Source organism: Ranitomeya imitator, chromosome 10, assembly GCF_032444005.1.
Source record: "Ranitomeya imitator isolate aRanImi1 chromosome 10, aRanImi1.pri, whole genome shotgun sequence".
NCBI classification, from domain to species: domain Eukaryota; kingdom Metazoa; phylum Chordata; class Amphibia; order Anura; family Dendrobatidae; genus Ranitomeya; species Ranitomeya imitator.
The window spans coordinates 121,528,054-121,549,251 of NC_091291.1; the positions used below are offsets into that span (position 1 = coordinate 121,528,054).

General features: G+C 45.6%; 1 protein-coding gene across 1 annotated transcript; it reads right to left on the reverse strand.

The window, feature by feature from the left end:
- Positions 1-1,806: 1,806 nt before the first annotated feature.
- Positions 1,807-12,364, reverse strand: LOC138651108 (indolethylamine N-methyltransferase-like). Its single transcript, XM_069741104.1, has 3 exons — positions 12,108-12,364; positions 4,750-4,957; positions 1,807-3,861 (listed from the first exon to the last, which is right to left on the reverse strand). Exons 1-3 carry the CDS (start codon positions 12,259-12,261, stop codon positions 3,423-3,425), a joined length of 801 nt encoding a protein of 266 aa, XP_069597205.1. The 5' UTR covers positions 12,262-12,364; the 3' UTR covers positions 1,807-3,422.
- Positions 12,365-21,198: the final 8,834 nt, after the last annotated feature.

The following is a 21,198-nucleotide window of genomic DNA, read 5'->3' on the forward strand; positions in this document are numbered from 1 at the left end:
CCTCCTGCTACCGTCATCTCTTTTTTTGTTTAACAATGTGAGGTCTTTTTTGACCATTGGCCTTCTATTTTAACTGAACTAATAAAAATTATGTTTTATGTAGTGTAACTTCTGTGAACTAATTTGATATACTGTATTTGGACACTCTGCAGGTATCTGTCTAATCGGTCAAATTATGCTTGATCAATGAGAAAAACATGTTTTGTAATTATGTCTGGAAGTGCATTAGGGAGTGACGTTGCAGTTCTAGCTTCTCAGCCTTAGGCTGCCGTCAAACTATCAGTATTTGGTCAGTATTTTACATAAGTATTTGTAAGCCAAAACCAGGAGTGGGTGATAAATGCAGGAGTGGTGCATATGTTTCTACTATACTTTTCCTCTAATTGTTCCACTCTTGGTTTTGGCTTACAAATACTGATGTAAAATACTGACCAAATACTGGTAGTGTGATGGCAGCCTTAGGCTGGTTTCACACGTCAGTGGCTCCGGTACGTGAAGTGTCAGTTTCCTCACATACCGGAGACACTGACTCACGTAGACACATTGAAATCAATGTGTCTCTGCACATGTCAGCGTGTTTTCATGGACCGTGTGTCCGTGTGCAAAACACGGAGACATGTCAGTGTTCGTGGGAGCGCACGGATTACACGGACCCATTAAAGTCAATGGGTCCGTGTAAAACACGTACCGCACACGGACGCTGTCCATGTGCAGTCCGTGTGCCGTGCAGGAGACAGCGCTACAGTAAGCGCTGTCCCCCCAGCGTGGTGCTGAAGCCGCCATTCATATCTTCTCTCCAGCAGCGTTCGCTGGAGAGAAGATATGAAAAATCCTTTTTTTTTTTTTACGTGTTTAAAATAAAGATCCCTGTCCCCTCCTCTCTCCCACCCCCTGTGCACCCGGCTCCCTCGCAGCGTCCTCTCAGTGCCAGCTTCTCCTGTATGAGCGGTCACGTGGTGCCGCCGATTACAGTCATGAATATGCGGCTCCACCTCCCATAGGGGTGGAGCCGCATATTCATGACTGTAATGGGCGGCACCACGTGACCGCTCACACAGGAGAAGGTGCGGCGCAGAGAGGACGCTTCGAGGGAGCCGGGTGAGTATTTTAGTAACAGCGGGCGGGCGCACAGGGGGTGGGAGGGGGGTGGGGACAGGGATCTTTATTTTAAACACAAGAGAAAAAAAAAAGGATTTTTCATATCTTCTCTCCAGCGAACGCTGCTGGAGAGAAGATATGAATGGTGGCTTCAGCACCAGATGCAGGGGACAGCGCTTATCTCTAGCGCTGTCTCCTGCACACTCCGTGTGGTACCCAGTCGGCACATGGGCGGCACACGGCTGCCGCACTTGTGCCACACGGATGGCCTACGTGAGCTCATGGACACACGGACACGGATAATTCCGGTACCGATTTTTCCGGTACCGGAATTATCTGGATGTGTGAGACTGGCCTTACGCTGTATTTCTTACCTTACATCACTCTTCTCTGGCTAATTGTCATGTTGTTTGCCCTAGAACATGTCCAATGTCCTGTCAACCATCCAAAGCAGGGTGGTGCTAGATGAGAAATACAACATGAGGCTTAGAAGCTGTAAGTGCATCGTCACACCCCATACCCCATGGCACCTCCAGACACAACTGCAAAACCAGATTTCTTGCTACTGGATCAGTGCTTTGGGATCATAAATGGATCGGCTGTCTCATTTCTAAAAAGGGTTACACAATCATATTAATGCTATAGGGGTTAAAAGTTTTTGAAAGGTTCCCGTTAACATTTTCTGACATACTTTTATTAACAAAAAAATAAGTTTCAAAAGGATGCATGCTTTATTTGGATCAGTAGTAGATATAGATGCATGATACAAAATAGTAATTTGCTTTTCTTAGTTCTTGTAAAATATGTGTAATTAGAAATGTACATTTTATCTGTCAGTTAAAAGCCCTTTACTTGCTACTAAGCTTTGCTTTTCTAATCACGTATATCAGTGAAAGTCTTTGCCCTGTGACTGATAATGTTATCTTCAGATATGAGTATGACTGAAAAATACTCTTTTCAAAATACCGCAACCTGAATCATACTTCCCAAATATGTCTTTTTTTGGAGGGACAGTTTCTACTTTTGATGATTTTCTTTCATTCTTCTTTGATTCATAAATTTTCGCTTTTTATGACTTTACAGATAGATCCTAGGTATCTCTAGTTAAGGTTAATTGTCTTAAAGGGGGTTGTCTAAAAAAATGTCTACTTTAACAAACGTGTTGGACGACATGTCTTTGTGGCACTTACTAAAATTTAGTTTTACAGATTCTCCTCTTCCTTCCTGAGAGGTTGCACAGCTCTTCTCTTCTCAAGTGGAGGAGGAACTTGTGATCAAACATACCCATCAGTCTCCTTCATTAGAAAAATAGCTTCCTTATGTGAAGTGCTTTTCATTTGGACGAGGCTGATAAGCACGTATGGTGACATGTTTATGCTCTGCATACTATCATACAGGCTCGGAACACTACAGTAGAGGCACTGCACATTGCCGTACAGTCTCTGCACACTGCAGTAGAGGCACTGCACATTGCTGATCAGTTTCCGCACACTGCAGTAGAGGCATTGCACATTGCCGTACAGTCTCTGCCCACTGCAGTAGAGGCACTGCACATTGCCGTACAGTCTCCGCACACTGCAGTAGAGGCACTGCACATTGCCGTACAGTCTCCGCACACTGCAGTAGAGGCACTGCACATTGCTGATCAGTTTCCGCACACTGCAGTAGAGGTACTCTGCACTACCATACAGGCTCTAAGCTTTGGAGCTCTGAAGATGGTCAAACTTGTGATTCCCCCACATGCATGAGCACTTGAATTTTCGATGGAGAGGGAGGAAAAATAATCTGCCACGTATCTCTGGTAGCAGATTATTTTTGCAGTCCGGTCCTTCTTTATACATCAGCTGCCGGGAGAGAGATTGAAGACCCATACACATCAGATAGTCTCATCTTATGTATGTAAGAACCTTGGTCAGTGAAAACAAGTTATCATCTCTCCACAGAATTGATAACCTCTTGATCATTGGTGGTCTGACCGAACATCACTGTATGTGTGACCACCGCACCACTCAGTTTTTAATGAGCTGCCAGAAAAAGTTGAATGCAGAGCTCAGCAGCCCGATAGTGAATGAATGGAGCAGCGGTGTTTCATGTGCTCTGCTGTTCCACCCTAGAGGAGGTCAAAGTGCCCCATTCTGCCAATTGGTAGGGGTCTTAGCAGTCGGTGCCCCATAATAAGTAATTTTTTTTTTATTTGACAACACCTTTAAGTTTTTCCTGTTTGAAAATTACATGATTCAAGTTTGTAAATTTCCATAACTAAGCTTCAATTAGAAATAAGCGAATATTCATAGGTCAGACTTTTTCTCTCTCCCCGACTCCCACTAAGGAGTTTTAACTTTACGAGCCAGAACAAACAAGCTGGAGTCGTGGTTGCACAGCTCATACTGGTCCTTGTCGTACTTTCTGGGGATGACTTCCAGATCTACGATCTCGTATCCCGTCTCCGTTATAGCACTTCTCATGAATTCCTCTGTCAGCACCAGACAGGAGAACCTCTTACCCCCGGATAAGTACGTGCTGCAGTTAAGAACCTCCATTATAATTAAATGACCCCCTGGTTTTAACAAAGAAGAGACATTTTTAAGGACATTTCGATAGGTGTCCAGATCGCAGCAGGCGCACTCCAAACAGCAGAGAGACATCACACAATCAACCTGGGGCAGCATCAGTGGTTCTAGTGGGTTGTCATTGAGGACATCACATTTCATAGTTTTCTTTACGGTATCTCTAAGCTTTTTCTTCTTCTCTTCTACTGACATCCTGAAACGGAATCACAGATAATCTTAAAATCAATGGTTTAATATCCTGTGACATGTCTCATTTTTGAAGAGGAATCATTTAGGTTAGGACACAATACGTTTTAAGTCCAGAGTGTCATGACCCCCCTCACTGGAGCTAGTAAGACGTGTGGGTATGACGGGGGTAATTACTACAAGACCACCTAATCTGTCTACAATGTTTATAGCCCCCCAATGTACAACTGATACTAACAAATAATAACTCAAAATTGGCACCACTAAAATTTGGTTCAAGAACTAGTACTTCTCGGAAGCCTTCACGGATTAGTTTAAGAACGTAAGACAGAACTTATTAAAAGTAGTTTAACATGATGAAATCTGTCGCAGTGCCTAACAAATGCAAACAAAGAAGATAAAAAGAACACAAAAAAGTCTCTTAAAATAAATGGAAACAAACCAGAAACCTAACACTCACGTTTTGTGTATAGGACCCAGCGCCTGGAGAAGTCAGATATCGGGACAGCTCTTTCATTTGATTGACCCCCAAAAATGCCCAACATCCAAAGTCTTACATTTTTAAAACCTGGTCTTTCTCGCTCATTCCCCCTTTCTTTGATATCACCTCCAGTCCTGGGTCATCTATAATTGCATTTTATGACTCTTATTGATGCCATCGCCATCTTCTCTTGGTTTTAATGGGTAACCTCAAAGACATGCAAATTACCCAACCCAATGGGATAAAAAACAAATAAGCCATCCACACTGGAATCTTTCACAATAAACCCTATGACTTACAATTAAATAACAATTTTTATGACACCCATGTCGTTTTTTACCTCTCACTTTCAACGAACTTTTAAAGACTAGAGTCATAAAATAAAGTCTAGACTCATAAAATAATGACACGTACCCTTTCCCTTCCATTGCGCAGACTTTTTGAATCACATTGGTCCAGTCGAACGTTCCAGCTTCATTTCTCAGGCTTCTTTCATAGTATTCTCGGTTGCGATCTGTGTAGTCGGCACCGATGATCTCATCAAAAGATTCACAAGCTGAGAGGTCCTGATAAATGGTCGGTCCATGGCCGATGTCAATCAGTGTTTTTCCCCTGACACCTCCTTTAAGGCAAAAAGGGTTTATAAATGTTAATTCATTGAAGTTTGTAGTCCCAACCCGAATTGGTAGGATAAAAAGTATTTCAACACAGCAGTATATTGAAAGGGGTTGTTCAGGATTGGAAAAGGGGTCTAATGTTAACCATAAACAGAACTTTTGTCCACGAAAGCCTGTAATTACAGCTCATCTCTGTTCCAGTCTTAGCACAACCCTTGGATACAAGTTAAGTGTTAAAAAATACAGTGAACATAATCTGTAACTTTTTTGGATATAAATGGGCGATGATATCAGGCATTTTAGCACTTCCCGCACGCCTAAGCAGGGTGCCAAGACATTTTCTAGACCATGTCTGTTGTGAATTCTGTGGCTGAATTCACTCCTGTGGTCACAAGTGGTACTGCAGCTTCTGAGCTTCCTCCCTCAGGTGTTCTGGTGAGCTCGTTAACTGCTTCATTACTTAACTCCGCCTGATGCTGCTATCCTTGCTCCTTGTCAATGTTTCAGTGTTGGATCTGAGCTTCTCCTGATTGTTCCTGTGACCTGCTGCTCTGTATAGCTAAGTGCTTTTTGCTTTTTTGTTGCTTTTTTTCTGTCCAGCTTGTCTTTTGTTTTGCTGGAAGCTCTGAGACGCAAAGGGTGTACCGCCGTGCCGTTAGTTCGGCACGGTGGGTTTTTTTTTGCCCCCTTTGCGTGGTTTTGCTTTAGGGTTTTTTGTAGACTGCAAAGTTCGCTTTACTGTCCTCGCTCTGTCCTAGAATATCGGGCCCCACTTTGCTGAATCTATTTCATCCCTACGTTTTGTCTTTTCATCTTACTCACAGTCATTATATGTGGGGGGCTGCCTTTTCCTTTGGGGAATTTCTCTGGGGCAAGTCAGGCCTATTTTTCTATCTTCAGGCTAGCTAGTTTCTTAGGCTGTGCCGAGTTGCCTAGGTAGTTGTTAGGCGCAATCCACAGCCGCTTTTAGTTGTGTTTAGGATAGGATCAGGTGTGCAGTCTACAGAGTTTCCACGTCTCAGAGCTCGTTCTTGTATTTTTGGGTATTTGTCAGATCACTGTGTGCGCTCTGATCGCTAAGCACACTGTGTCTCTGGATTGCCTTCATAACACCTGTCATTAGCAAACATAACAGTACAAGGAGCCTAACTAATGATTCTCAATAGAGGGAAAGAAAAAGTTCTGACATCATTTTTTTTTTTTTTTTTCTGCTGTGTTCACTTTTTTTTTTTCCCCTAGACATTTGGGTGATTCTGGACACAGGTGTGGACATGGATATTCAGGGTCTGTGCTCTTCAATGGATAATCTCGTTATAAATGTACAAAAAATTCAAGATACTATTGATCAGAAATCTATGTTAGAACCAAGAATTCCTATTCCTGATTTGTTTTTTGGAGATAGAACTAAGTATCTAAGTTTCAAAAATAATTGTAAGCTATTTCTGGCCTTGAAACCTCATTCTTCTGGTAATCCTATTCAACAGGTTTTGATTATTATTTCTTTTTTGCGCGGCGACCCTCAAGACTGGGCATTTTCTCTTGCGCCAGGAGACCCTGCATTGAGTAGTGTCGATTAGGGTTGAGCGAAACGGGTCGAAATTGTTCAAAAGTCGCCGACTTTTGGCAAGGTCGGGTTTCATGAAACCCGACCCGACCCCAGTGGGGGGTCGGCCATGAAGTCGGCGATCTTTTGAATCTGGAATCGGAATTCCGATCCTGATTCCCGATATGTTTAAGATATCGGGAATTGGTATCGGAATTCAGATTAAAGTGTAAAATATAGAATTAAAATAAAAAATATTGCAATACTTACCCTCTGACGCGCCCTGGTACTAACCGGCAGCCTTCCTCCTTCGAATCCGCGCTTCTAGGACCTTGCCGTGACGTCGCGGTGACGTCGCGGCTTGTGATTGGCCGCGCGGCCGCCCATGTGACCGCTCGCGTGGCCAATCACAAGCCGCGACGTCACCCGCGACGTCACCGAAGGTCCTGGAAGGGCTGATTCTTAGGAAGGAAGGCTGTCGGAAGGAAGCAGGGCGCTTCCGAGGGTGAGTATATACCTAATAGGTAATTGTCGCGACGTCACGGCAAGGTCCTAGAAGCGCGGATTCGAAGGAGGAAGGCTGCCGGTTAGTACCAGGGCGCGTCAGAGGGTAAGTATTGCAATATTTTTTATTTTAATTCTATATTTTACACTTAAATATGGATCCCAGGGCCTGAAGGAGAGTTTCCGCTCCTTCAGACCCTGGGAACCATGGAAACCCAATGCACTGCATTGGGTTTCGAGTTTCGGCCGACCCCGACCCCGACTTTTTTATAGGATCGGCCGATTTCACTCGACCCGACTTTTCCAAAAGTCGGGTTTCGTGAAACCCGACCCGATCCTATAAAAGTGAAGGTCGCTCAACCCTAGTGTCGATGCGTTTTTCCTGGTGCTCGGATTGCTGTACGATGAGCCTAATTCAGTGGATCAGGCTGAGAAAAATTTGCTGGCTTTGTGCCAGGGTCAGGATGATATAGAAGTATATTGTCAGAAATTTAGGAAATGGTCAGTACTCACTCAGTGGAATGAATCTGCGCTGGCAGCTTTGTTCAGAAAGGGTCTCTCTGAGGCTCTTAAGGATGTCATGGTGGGATTTCCTATGCCTGCTGGTTTGAATGAGTCTTTGTCTTTGGCCATTCAGATCGGTCGACGCTTGCGCGAGCGTAAATCTGTGCACCATTTGGCGGTACTGCCTGAGGTTAAACCTGAGCCTATGCAGTGCGATAGGACTATGACTAGAGTTGAACGGCAGGAATACAGACGTCTGAATGGTCTGTGTTTCTACTGTGGTGATTCCACTCATGCTATTTCTGATTGTCCTAAGCGCACTAAGCGGTCCGCTAGGTCTGCCGTCATTGGTACTGTACAGTCCAAATTCCTTCTGTCCATTACCTTGATATGCTCTTTGTCGTCGTTTTCTGTCATGGCGTTTGTGGATTCGGGCGCTGCCCTGAATCTGATGGATTTGGATTATGCTAAACGTTGTGGGTTTTTCTTGGAGCCTTTGCGGTGTCCTATTCCATTGAGAGGAATTGATGCTACACCTTTGGCCAAGAATAAACCTCAATACTGGGCCCAGCTGACCATGTGCATGGCTCCTGCACATCAGGAAGTTATTCGCTTTCTGGTGTTGCATAATCTGCATGATGTGGTCGTGTTGGGGTTGCCATGGCTACAAACCCATAATCCAGTATTGGATTGGAATTCCATGTCGGTATCCAGCTGGGGTTGTCAGGGGGTACATGGTGATGTTCCATTTTTGTCGATTTCGTCATCCACCCCTTCTGAGGTCCCAGAGTTCTTGTCTGATTATCAGGATGTATTTGAAGAGCCCAAGTCCGATGCTCTACCTCCGCATAGGGATTGTGATTGTGCTATCAATTTGATTCCTGGTAGTAAATTCCCTAAAGGTCGATTATTTAATTTATCCGTGCCCGAACACGCCGCTATGCGCAGTTATGTGAAGGAATCCCTGGAGAAGGGACATATTCGCCCATCGTCATCACCACTGGGAGCAGGGTTCTTCTTTGTAGCCAAGAAGGATGGTTCGCTGAGACCGTGTATTGATTACCGCCTTCTTAATAAGATCACTGTTAAATTTCAGTATCCCTTGCCATTGTTATCTGACTTGTTTGCTCGGATTAAGGGGGCTAGTTGGTTCACTAAGATAGATCTTCGTGGTGCGTATAATCTGGTGAGAATCAGGCAAGGAGATGAATGGAAAACTGCATTCAATACGCCCGAGGGTCATTTTGAGTATCTAGTGATGCCGTTCGGACTTGCCAATGCTCCATCTGTGTTTCAGTCTTTTATGCATGACATCTTCCGTGAGTATCTGGATAAATTCCTGATTGTTTACTTGGATGACATTTTGATCTTCTCAGATGATTGGGAGTCTCATGTGAAGCAGGTCAGAATGGTCTTTCAGGTCCTGCGTGCTAACTCTTTGTTTGTGAAGGGATCAAAGTGTCTCTTCGGTGTGCAGAAAGTTTCATTTTTGGGGTTCATCTTTACCCCTTCTACTATCGAGATGGATCCAGTTAAGGTCCAAGCCATCCAGGATTGGATTCAGCCGACATCTCTGAAAAGTCTGCAAAAGTTCCTGGGCTTTGCTAATTTTTATCGTCGCTTCATCTGTAATTTTTCTAGCATTGCCAAACCATTGACCGATTTGACCAAGAAGGGTGCTGATTTGGTTAATTGGTCTTCTGCTGCTGTGGAAGCTTTTCAGGAGTTGAAGCGTCGTTTTTGTTCTGCCCCTGTGTTGTGTCAGCCAGATGTTTCTCTTCCGTTACAGGTCGAGGTTGATGCTTCTGAGATTGGAGCAGGGGCGGTTTTGTCACAGAGAGGTTCTGATTGCTCAGTGATGAAACCATGTGCTTTCTTTTCCAGGAAGTTTTCGCCCGCTGAGCGTAATTATGATGTGGGCAATCGAGAGTTGCTGGCCATGAAGTGGGCATTCGAGGAGTGGCGTCATTGGCTTGAAGGAGCTAAGCATCGCGTGGTGGTATTGACTGATCATAAGAACTTGACTTATCTCGAGTCTGCCAAGCGCTTGAATCCTAGACAGGCCCGTTGGTCGTTATTTTTTGCCCGCTTCGACTTTGTGATTTCGTACCTTCCGGGCTCTAAAAATGTGAAGGCGGATGCTCTGTCTAGGAGTTTTGTGCCCGACTCTCCGGGTTTATCTGAGCCAGCGGGTATCCTCAAGGAAGGAGTCATTGTGTCTGCCATCTCCCCTGATTTGCGGCGGGTGCTGCAAACATTTCAGGCGAATAAACCTGATCGTTGTCCAGCAGAGAAACTGTTCGTCCCTGATAGGTGGACTAATAAACTTATCTCTGAACTTCATTGTTCGGTGTTGGCTGGTCATCCTGGAATCTTTGGTACCAGAGAGTTAGTGGCTAGATCCTTCTGGTGGCCATCTCTGTCACGGGATGTTCGTACTTTTGTGCAGTCCTGTGGGATTTGTGCTAGGGCTAAGCCCTGCTGTTCTCGTGCCAGTGGGTTGCTTTTGCCCTTGCCGGTCCCAAAGAGGCCTTGGACACATATTTCGATGGATTTCATTTCTGACCTTCCCGTTTCTCAAAAGATGTCAGTCATTTGGGTGGTCTGTGATCGCTTTTCTAAAATGGTCCATCTGGTGCCCTTGGCTAAATTGCCTTCCTCCTCTGATTTGGTACCTTTGTTCTTTCAGCATGTGGTTCGGTTGCATGGCATTCCTGAGAATATTGTTTCTGACAGAGGTTCCCAGTTTGTTTCAAGGTTTTGGCGAGCCTTTTGTGGTAGGATGGGCATTGACCTATCCTTTTCCTCGGCTTTCCATCCTCAGACTAATGGCCAGACCGAACGAACCAATCAGACCTTGGAAACATATCTGAGATGTTTTGTTTCTGCAGACCAGGATGATTGGGTGTCCTTTTTGCCGTTGGCTGAGTTCGCCCTTAATAATCGGGCCAGCTCGGCTACCTTGGTTTCTCCATTTTTTTGCAATTCTGGGTTCCATCCTCGTTTCTCTTCAGGACAGGTTGAGTCTTCGGACTGTCCTGGTGTGGATTCTGTGGTGGATAGGTTGCAGCAGATCTGGACTCAGGTAGTGGACAATTTGATCTTGTCCCAGGAGAAAGCTCAACTTTTCGCTAATCGCAGACGCCGTGTGGGTCCCCGACTTCGTGTTGGGGATCTGGTTTGGTTATCTTCTCGTCATATTCCTATGAAGGTTTCCTCTCCTAAATTTAAACCTCGTTTTATTGGTCCGTATAGGATTTCTGAGGTTCTCAATCCTGTGTCTTTTCGTTTGACCCTCCCAGACTCCTTTTCCATACATAATGTATTCCATAGGTCGTTGTTGCGGAGATACGTGGCACCTATGGTTCCATCTGTTGAGCCTCCTGCCCCGGTTTTGGTGGAGGGGGAATTGGAGTATATTGTGGAGAAGATTTTGGATTCTCGTGTTTCTAGACGGAAACTCCAGTATCTGGTTAAATGGAAGGGTTATGCTCAGGAAGATAATTCCTGGGTTTTTGCCTCTGATGTTCATGCTTCCGATCTTGTTCGTGCCTTTCATGCGGCTCATCCTGGTCGGCCTGGGGGCTCTGGTGAGGGTTCGGTGACCCCTCCTCAAGGGGGGGGTACTGTTGTGAATTCTGTGGCTGAATTCACTCCTGTGGTCACAAGTGGTACTGCAGCTTCTGAGCTTCCTCCCTCAGGTGTTCTGGTGAGCTCGTTAACTGTTTCATTACTTAACTCCGCCTGATGCTGCTATCCTTGCTCCTTGTCAATGTTTCAGTGTTGGATCTGAGCTTCTCCTGATTGTTCCTGTGACCTGCTGCTCTGTATAGCTAAGTGCTTTTTGCTTTTTTGTTGCTTTTTTTCTGTCCAGCTTGTCTTTTGTTTTGCTGGAAGCTCTGAGACGCAAAGGGTGTACCGCCGTGCCGTTAGTTCGGCACGGTGGGTTTTTTTTGCCCCCTTTGCGTGGTTTTGCTTTAGGGTTTTTTGTAGACTGCAAAGTTCGCTTTACTGTCCTCGCTCTGTCCTAGAATATCGGGCCCCACTTTGCTGAATCTATTTCATCCCTACGTTTTGTCTTTTCATCTTACTCACAGTCATTATATGTGGGGGGCTGCCTTTTCCTTTGGGGAATTTCTCTGGGGCAAGTCAGGCCTATTTTTCTACCTTCAGGCTAGCTAGTTTCTTAAGCTGTGCCGAGTTGCCTAGGTAGTTGTTAGGCGCAATCCACAGCCGCTTTTAGTTGTGTTTAGGATAGGATCAGGTGTGCAGTCTACAGAGTTTCCACGTCACAGAGCTCGTTCTTGTATTTTTGGGTATTTGTCAGATCACTGTGTGCGCTCTGATCGCTAAGCACACTGTGTCTCTGGATTGCCTTCATAACACCTGTCATTAGCAAACATAACACATGTCCGTTAACATGGACTTCACTGACCCCGTTATTATTCCCACCCTCCGAGTCACAAGCGTCAACCACAATATTCTATAAACAACTCAATCTCTAGATTATAGGGACACAAAACTGTGATTTTTACCAACTGTGCATTAATAAAAAGTTAAAAAAAAAACTTAGAAACCAATATACTCACAACTGCGGTACTTACTTTTACCGAAAGCCTCACAGAGTTTCTTCAGTGCAAAGTTAAGAAATCCATCAACCACCAATAATCCGGATTTGGGATTATAATAGGTGTTTAAGTATCCTTCCGGATCAAAGATATCTTGATAGGTGTCTTTATCAGTAAATGATGTCTCCATTTTTGCAGTCCTCGCAGTAAACTGAACACAATGTACTTATGATTGTCTGGCTGCGCCGTCTCCGCGTACAGGAGTGAACGGTCTAAAAGTCCAGTACAGTGGTGGCATCTGGCCAAAGGCTTCTGTACAAAGCTGAAAAAGGAAGCGATTTGCATTGCAATCAGATTTCTGATTTGGAGGAAAGCCACTAATTTTAACTCTCTTTGGTAATAACCATCTAGATGGATATAAAGTGAGAAATCATACCGTCCTGCTTCCTCATTAGATATAGACTTTCTCAAAGGAAACCATTTGGTATTTGCTTACATTGGGGAAAAGATAAACGGGGTATTGTAGCCAAAACTAATATCAGTGATGTATATTTAATAATCGTTAGATTTGTGTCGGTCCCATAATGCCAGAACTAGGTTGTCCGATAATATTTGACTTCACGAAATCTTTAGATCGATGAAGAAATCCAGGAGCTGAAATGTGTAAGTAAAAGTTTAGATGTTTAACCCCTTAATGACAGCCAATACGTCTTTTAACTGACCTGACATATGAGAGAATAGCCTCCCCATACAGTTAATAATCTAGCATCTGTCGGTTGAGCACTATAGCTGACAACTTACTGTATAAGCCACGATCAGTGTTTGCACCGTCCAAATCTGTTTAACCCCTTAGATGCTGCTGTAAGTAGTGACTACATCATTATAAATGGTTAACATAGTGTGGGGGCTTCCTCTTTATCCCAATTGGTGCCCTCAGATCATGATTGTGTGGTCCTGATGTTTGCGATGGCAATTCATGACCAAATAACGGCCTTAAGGTACCTTCATACTGAACGATATCACTAGCGATCCGTGACGTTGCAGCGTCCTGGATAGCGATATCATTCAGTTTGACAGGCAGCAGCGATCAGGCCCCTGCTGTGATGTCGTTGGTCGGTGCAGAAAGTCCAGAACTTTATTTCGTCGCTGGACCTCCTGCAGACATCGCTGAATCAGCGTGTGTGATGCCGATTCAGCGATGTCTTCACTGGTAACCAGGGTACACATCGGGTTACTAAGCGCAGGGCCGCGCTTAGTAACCCGATGTTTACCCTGGTTACCAGCGTAAGCGTAAAAAAAACCAAACACTACATACTTACATTCCGGTGTCTGTCCCTCGACGCTGTGCTTCTCTGCACTGGCTGTGAGCGCCGGCTGGCCGTAAAGCACAGCGGTGACGTCACCGCTGTGCTTTACGGCTGGCCGGCGCTGACAGTGCAGGAAAGCACAGTGCCAAGGGACAGACAGCGGTAGGTAAGTATGTAGTGTTTGGTTTTTTTTACATTTACGCTGGTAACCAGGGTAAACATCGGGTTACTAAGCGCGGCCCTGCGCGCATTTTGCATTAATTCCTGTAAAGCACCTGAAGGGTTAATAAACTACCTGACAGCAGTTTTTGATATGTCAGGGGGTGCTGTTTTTAAAATGGTATCACGTTTGGGGGTTTCTCAACCTATGAGACCCCTAAAGTCACTTCAAACATGGATATGTCCCTAAAAAAATAAATTTAGTAAATTTCCTTGAAAAAATGAAAAATTGCTGCTACATTTTTAAACCTCCTAAAATGCTAATGTGACGCCCAGGAGACCGGGATACCCAGCACCGGACCAATGGAGTCTGTCTCTTGAGGGAGATGTCACGGGTGGCTTGACCCGGTGCTGTGGCCTCAGGCAATGCACAGTGTAAGGGGTATCATGAGGGGACAGGCACTTACTTGATCAGCAGCAGGTTCTCCCAGCGGTGACGATCCTGATCCTGGATAGATGGCTATTGTCCAAATGAAAGACTGAGGCACTGAAACGTTTAACCAGTTTACTTTAACATAAAAGGATTTACAACCAGTCCTGTCACCGGAGTCTGTATGGGAACTCTGAGTTACTTTGACCCTGCCGGGGTCTTCGCCTCTTATTGTGCGCAATTTCTGTGTGGCCCTGCTGCTGTATGTGAACTGGCTGCCGGCCCAATCTGTCCCCTCCGGGTCCTGGTTCGACAGGCAACCCGAGTCCTTTTATCGGTTTACCCCCTCTGGGAGTACCGCTGAACTCTGTGTCTGTTGCTGCGTCCGGCCCTAGTGAAGCTGATATCACCTCACGTTTTTCCGGTTGCTGTATTATATGTAATGAATACAGCCACGGATCCGGTATCCGTCTTTGCGCCTGTTCTGGGTAGTGATTAATGCTACCCGGTTCTCACAATGTCCTTTTTCTCTATCCCTCTTCTCCTCAGGCCGGTGATTTAGGCCTGGAAACAGTCACAGGGCTGTTAGAGATTCAACTGTATGACCTCTCACTATCAGCTCCTTGGCCCAACTGCCATTTCTTCTCTCAGACCAGAATGGATCAAGGGGAGTCTCTGGAGCTCCCCCTTCTGGCCGGAGGTGGTAGTGCAGTCTTGCTATTTTAGTATTTGTACTTACTGTCAGTAACTATTTTTGTGGCACATATTTTTGTGGGGGTGCCACATTCCCCCTTAGTTAAGAACAGTACTCCGGGACTGTGGGACAATAACATTTTGAAATAACAATTAATATGTACAGAGTCTTAAAAATGAAAAGTTACAAAAACCACTCAAGGAAACAAAAATAGAGTTCTGTAAAAAGTCACTTCAAATAGCGTCCATTAATACAGTTCTATCCTTGAAGGTATTAGGAAAGGCACTGCACTTAGTGTCCAGGAATTTAGTTCCATTTTTCCAACGGAGTTATCAATATAAAGTCTAAAGAAAGTTCAAAAAGAGCAAAAAGCAAAGTTCAAAAAGCAGTCTTTCTGGAGCTTTGATTTAGTGCCTCCGGGCTGATAATAAGTTCAAGAATATGCAATAAGTTCATACAGACAAGTCTCTGTAGGCACTGGGCTTAAACGTTGCAGACTGATAGCAATGACTATACTACATTTTCTGTTTAACTATATACGGCATAACATATATACAATTCACATTATGAGCTTTATAGTTGGTAATCTGCATACCTGGCCGGTAATTGACCCTGGGTACTACGCTGTGATCTACGTAATAGCGGTGTCTCTTCATGTGGTGTACTACTGTCTACTGCGGATGTAGTATCTGCCCGCTCTGCTAAAGATAATTCCACGACTATGGAGTTGGCAAGTCCACCGTGAATGGGATTACTCTGACCAGGAATCTGTTCTTCCTGGCCTGGAACCTCCTGTAGTACGGGGTCAGCCTCTTCCTGTCTTGGGACTTCTGGTATTGGGTTCGGTGTTGGGTAAAAGGCCACCATGGGAACCACTACTGCACCATGGTATGTTAGTAGGGTTTTGGGAAAGTCTCCTATACAGGTGTGATACACTTCCTCTTCTTTTTCCTTTACTGGTTGAACCTGTATGGGTTGAATAACTTCTGGTTCTGGCTGGACAACGTCTGGCTCTTTCAATGCTTCTGGACATAATTTAAGATTGTCTCTTGACACTAGTACAGATGTTAAGCCTCCGTTTTTGCTAATGAGACACATTTTAGGATTATCCACTCTTGTTGGTAAAACTGTGTAGGGTACGGCTTCCCACTGATTGTCCAGTTTATTGGTTCGACGATTTCTCTTGAGCACTTGGTCACCCGGTCTTAATGGGGTCGCTAGAGCATTCTGGTTGAAAGTTCGCTCTTGTCTTTCTCTAGTTTGCTGAAGGCTTCTTTCCACACTCTCTTGCACTTGGCGATACTGCTTTTGCCGTATGATATCCCAATTGGAGTCTTGAACTTCTGCGTCTGGTTTCAGAATTCCCATTTCTAGATCGATTGGTAATTGGCCGGGTCTTGCACGCATAAGGTAAGCTGGGGTGCAGTTGGTGGAGCTCACCGGGACATGATTATACAGATCCACCAAGTCAGGCAATTTCTCTGGCCATTGATTCCTTTCTGTCTCAGGTAAAGTCTTTAGTAGGTCTATTACAATATGGTTCATCTTCTCGCATAAGCCGTTTGTTTGTGGATGATAGGCCGTCGTCCGGATCTTTTTGCAACCATACATATTACAGAATTCTCTGAAGATCTCTGATTCAAAGGCTGTACCTTGGTCGGTGAGAACCTGTTCCGGATATCCATGGGGTCTACAAAAGTACGTTTGGAACGCTTTGGCTGCTGTTTTTGCTGTCAGATCTTTTACGGGTACTACTACCAAGAAACGTGAATAATGGTCCACGATGGTCAAGGCATAGACATAGCCGGACCGGCTTGGTGTCAACTTCACGTGGTCCATGGCTACAAGTTCAAGTGGTTGTTTGGTGATTATGGGCTGCAGTGGTGCTCTTTGGTTCTTTTGATCGTTTCTTCTGAGGTTGCACGGGCCACAATTTCTGCACCACTGTTCGATTGATTTTCTCATCCCGACCCAATAAAATCTTTCTCTTAGAAGTACTTCTAACTTTTTCCAACCGAAGTGACCAGCACCATTATGGTAAGCTTCGAGGACCATCTTCACATCTTGTTTAGGCACAATAATCTGCCAAACCAATTCATGTGTTTTCGGATTGGTGTATCTTCTACAGAGCTTCCCTTGATACAGGAACATTTTGCCTCTCTCTTTCCAGAGTTGATGCGTCTCTTCTGGGGCATCCTCATAGGGATATGCACTTTGCTCAGTCAACAGTTCCTTCACCAACTTCACAGCCGGATTGCTGTCTTGGGTCTCAGCCCATCTATGGTGTGCTAACGGATTAAAATTCACCTCTTGTTGTTTCTGATAGGTACTTGACTGATGATGTTTTGCCTTGGGACGATGGAAGGCTGGTAGTTCAATTTCTTCAAGCTCCCCCGTTTCCTCTTCTACATCTCTCAAGTGTGGCATCCGGGATAGGGCATCGGCATTTCCATTCTTGCGACCTGCTCGATACTTGATTATGAAGTTGTAATTAGATAACCGGGCTATCCATCGCTGTTCTAACGCACCTAATTTGGCTGTGTCCAGGTGGGTCAACGGATTGTTGTCAGTATAGACAATAAATTCTGCAGCGGCCAGATAGTGTTTGAAACGCTCCGTCACAGCCCAAACTACTGCCAGTAGTTCCAATTTGAAGGAGCTGTAATTTTCTGAATTTCTTTCAGTAGGCCGGAGCTTTCTACTTGCAAAGGCGATGACTTGCTCCCGACCTTCTTGCTTTTGTGACAGCACCGCTCCTAGTCCCACATTACTGGCATAGGTGTAGAGGATGAAAGGTTTATGGTAATCTGGGTATGCCAGAACCTCTTCTCCGGTTAGTGCCTTCTTTAGTTGTTCAAAGGAGTCTTCCCTTTCGTCGTTCCACTGAAAAGGAGGGTTTCGGTTTCAAGGTTTCTTCGTCTGCCCTACCAAGGTGTCTTGCAAGGGTGCTGCCAACTTGGTAAATCCTTTTATAAATCTGCGATAGTAACCCACCAATCCCAGGAATTGTCTCACTTCTTTTGTGCTGGTAGGTCTTGGCCAATCCCTTATGGCGCTTATTTTCTCGGGATCTGGTGCTACTCCCTCCGAACTCACGATGTGTCCCAGGTACTGTACCTTTGGCTTGAGAAGGTGACATTTGGATGGCTTGACTTTCATGCCATACCTGGATAAGGCTTCGAACACTTCTGCCAGGTCTATTAAGTGTTGTTCGTAAGTCTTTGAGTAGACGATCACATCATCTAGGTACAGGAGGACGGTCTCGAAGTTCTTGTGTCCGAGGCAGCATTCCATCAGCCGCTGGAAGGTACCGGATGCGTTGCAGAGTCCGAACGGCATGCGATTAAATTCACATAGACCCATTGGTGTGGTGAATGCCGTCTTTTCCTTATCTCTCTCAGCCACAGGGACTTGCCAATACCCGCTTGTTAAGTCTAAGGTGGAAAAATAATTAGCAGATTTCAAAGCAGTTAAGGACTCTTCTATCCTAAGCAAGGGGTAGGCGTCTTTATGGGTGATGTTATTAATCTTCCGGTAGTCTACGCACATTCTCATGGTTCCGTCCTTTTTTTTGACAATTACTAGAGGGGCCGCCCAGGGGTTACAGCTGTCTCTTATTACCCCGGCCTGTTTCATTTCCCTCAGCATATCTTTTGCACATTGATAGTGAGCGGGCGGTATGGGTCTATATCTTTCTTTTATTGGGGGATGGTCACCTGTGGGGATTGTGTGTTCTACCCCTTCTATCCGTCCGAAGTCCAATGGGTGTTTACTGAAGACTTGTTCATATTCCGTCACTAGCCTATACACCCCTTGTTTTTGATGGGTAGGTGTTGAATTTATGCCCACGTGTAGCTGTTGGCACCAATCCTCCATTTCTCCATCTGAGCCATTGCCTTCCACCTGACAGGTTGGTTCTAAGGGCTCAATGGTTGTGATGGCATTGTTGTCAACAGTATATAGTTTTGCCATTGTAGCATACCTTGGCAAAGTGACCTCTTCCTCTCCACAGTTCAAAAGTCGTACCGGCACTCGTCCCCGGTGTACCTCGACTATCCCTCGTGCTGTGAGTATAGTGGGCCTGCTGTCGGTGTACACTGGTTCTATTAAGGCTTGATAATCTCGTCCCTTAGTACCAATGGCTGCTCTACACCATACCAGCATTTCTGTTTTTGGTGGGATTACAATAGACGTTGGATCACTTACCCTCACATTGCCGATTTCTCCACCTGCAACTTCTACCTGTTGCCTTAACATCAATACTTTTATTTCCCTCCGGAGAACTCTCTGCTGGCAGGATTGGGCAGTTTCAGCAATTTGCTGTAAGACAGAAATGACTTCGGAAAAGCAGTTCTCTAACACAGAGGTCCCCAACTCCAGTCCTCAAGGCCCACTAACAGGTCATGTTTTCAGGATTTCCTTTGCATTGCACAGGTGATGCAATTATTACCTGGGCAAGACTAAGGAAATCCTGAAAACATGACCTGTTGGTGGGCCTTGAGGACTGGAGTTGGGGACCTCTGCTCTAACACATTCATTCCTATCAATACAGTTGGTTCACAGTTCCGCCGGTCAACATCAACAACAATTATACCCTGTTTCTTCAGTTCTACTTTACCAATCTTTATGGTCATCTCCCTGAATCCTAGTTTCGGTACCAACTTACCATTACTGGCCCATATATCTAGTTCAACATCAGAGGGCCCTTTATCAATATCTGCATCAGCCCAGTACCTCTTATAAAGGATATACGGTATAGATGAAATCTGGGAACCTGTGTCCAGCAAAGCGTTGAGGGGAATTCCGTCCAGCACGATAGGGATAATGGGTCGTCCTCCGATGTACCTGTCGTGCCAGGGTGTTGGGCCTTGAAAGTTCATTCCTGCGAAGCGGCCCGCATTCCCAGGGGATTCCCGTTTAAATCACAATCTCGTGCAAAGTGGCCCGGCTGCTGGCAACGGCGGCAAATGGGCTGTCCATCCAGTTGGTAGCGGTCGCGGGGTCGTCCTCTCCATGTCGGGTATCTCCGGGGTCTCATCCATGGAACATCCTCTCTACAGTTTGCCAACTCCATCTTGTGTCCTCTCATCTCCTGCATGGTTTTAGCCATTGAAGCAACAACATCAGCTAAAGAGTCAAGCTTTTGTTGAAGAGCCTCATTAGTACTGGGCCCCAGGGGCTTAGCAATGGCCCCAGACATAGCTGATGTCACTGGCACTCCCTGTTGTTGAGGTGCCTCTGCCATAGGTTGCGCAGGCTCCTGATCCCGAGGTGCCTCTGCCAGCTGGAGACGTATAACGCTCTCCTTTAATTGGGCAAATGTCAATTCAGGGTTCTTAAAAACAAGCATGCTCACATGCCCCCGGTGAGAAGGGGTGTAGAGTCCCTCAATAAATTGATCTCTTAGCAGTTTATCCGCTCCGGTGTTAAAAATGGGTTCAGCCAGTGTAAGTGATTTAAGGGCTTCCTGCAGGTTTAAGGCAAAGTCTCTCACGCCCTCATTAGCTTTTTGTTTGCAACTAAAGAATCGTATTTTAGCTTTGCTGCTGGCCGTGGTTTCAAATGTAGCTTTTAATCCAGCAAATATGCGTTCAACAGTGCCTTTTAGATCAGCTGCCCATGCTGTGACTTCTCGCTTAGCATGGCCACTTAACTGCATCATCAGGAGACTAACACGCTGAACTTCACCCACAGGGAACATGTCAAAATGGGCCAGCATCTTTTCTCTGAAATCGTCAAGGGTATTAGGCTCACCTTCATACATTGGAAGCCATGGGCCACCCGGGGTATATGGCATCAGCACCGGCATGATGGGCGCCACTCCTTGCACCGCTGCGCTGCCGGACTCTCTATTGACACTCTGTCTTTCAGCTGCATTAGCGTTGCCGAGTGCTGCGGCGTCTCCGTGCTGCGACATACTGTGCCCCCTTAGTTAATCCGGACCCTTCCGGTCCTCCGCTTCCGTCGGGATAGTGTAGATTCGTTCCGCTGTGCAGCAGGATCGATTTTCCCCTTGCTCTGATGTCAGAGCGCTCAGCTTGGTGCCGCCCACAATGACACGCCCCCTGCTGCTCCCACCCACCGCGCTCTGTAATGGCGGATTCTGAAGTTTTTCAGTTAGACTGGGGCTCAGGTGATGGCATAGCTCAATTAACAGTCTCGTGCCTAACAGTTATGAAGTGATTACCTCAGGGGATGGCGGCCATCTTTACTCCATTATAACCAATGGGGAAAAGTCACTTTCAATAGTTTTCAATGGGGAATGGATTTTTCTTTAATAAAGTCAATTTTCAAGATTTTTCATCCCAGTTTTCACAGTTTTGGGCTCCAATCACGGCACACAATACCCGGTATACGGGCTGGCTAGATCCTGTTCGTGACGCCAATTGTGACGCCCAGGAGACCGGGATACCCAGCACCGGACCAATGGAGTCTGTCTCTTGAGGGAGATGTCACGGGTGGCTTGACCCGGTGCTGTGGCCTCAGGCAATGCACAGTGTAAGGGGTATCATGAGGGGACAGGCACTTACTTGATCA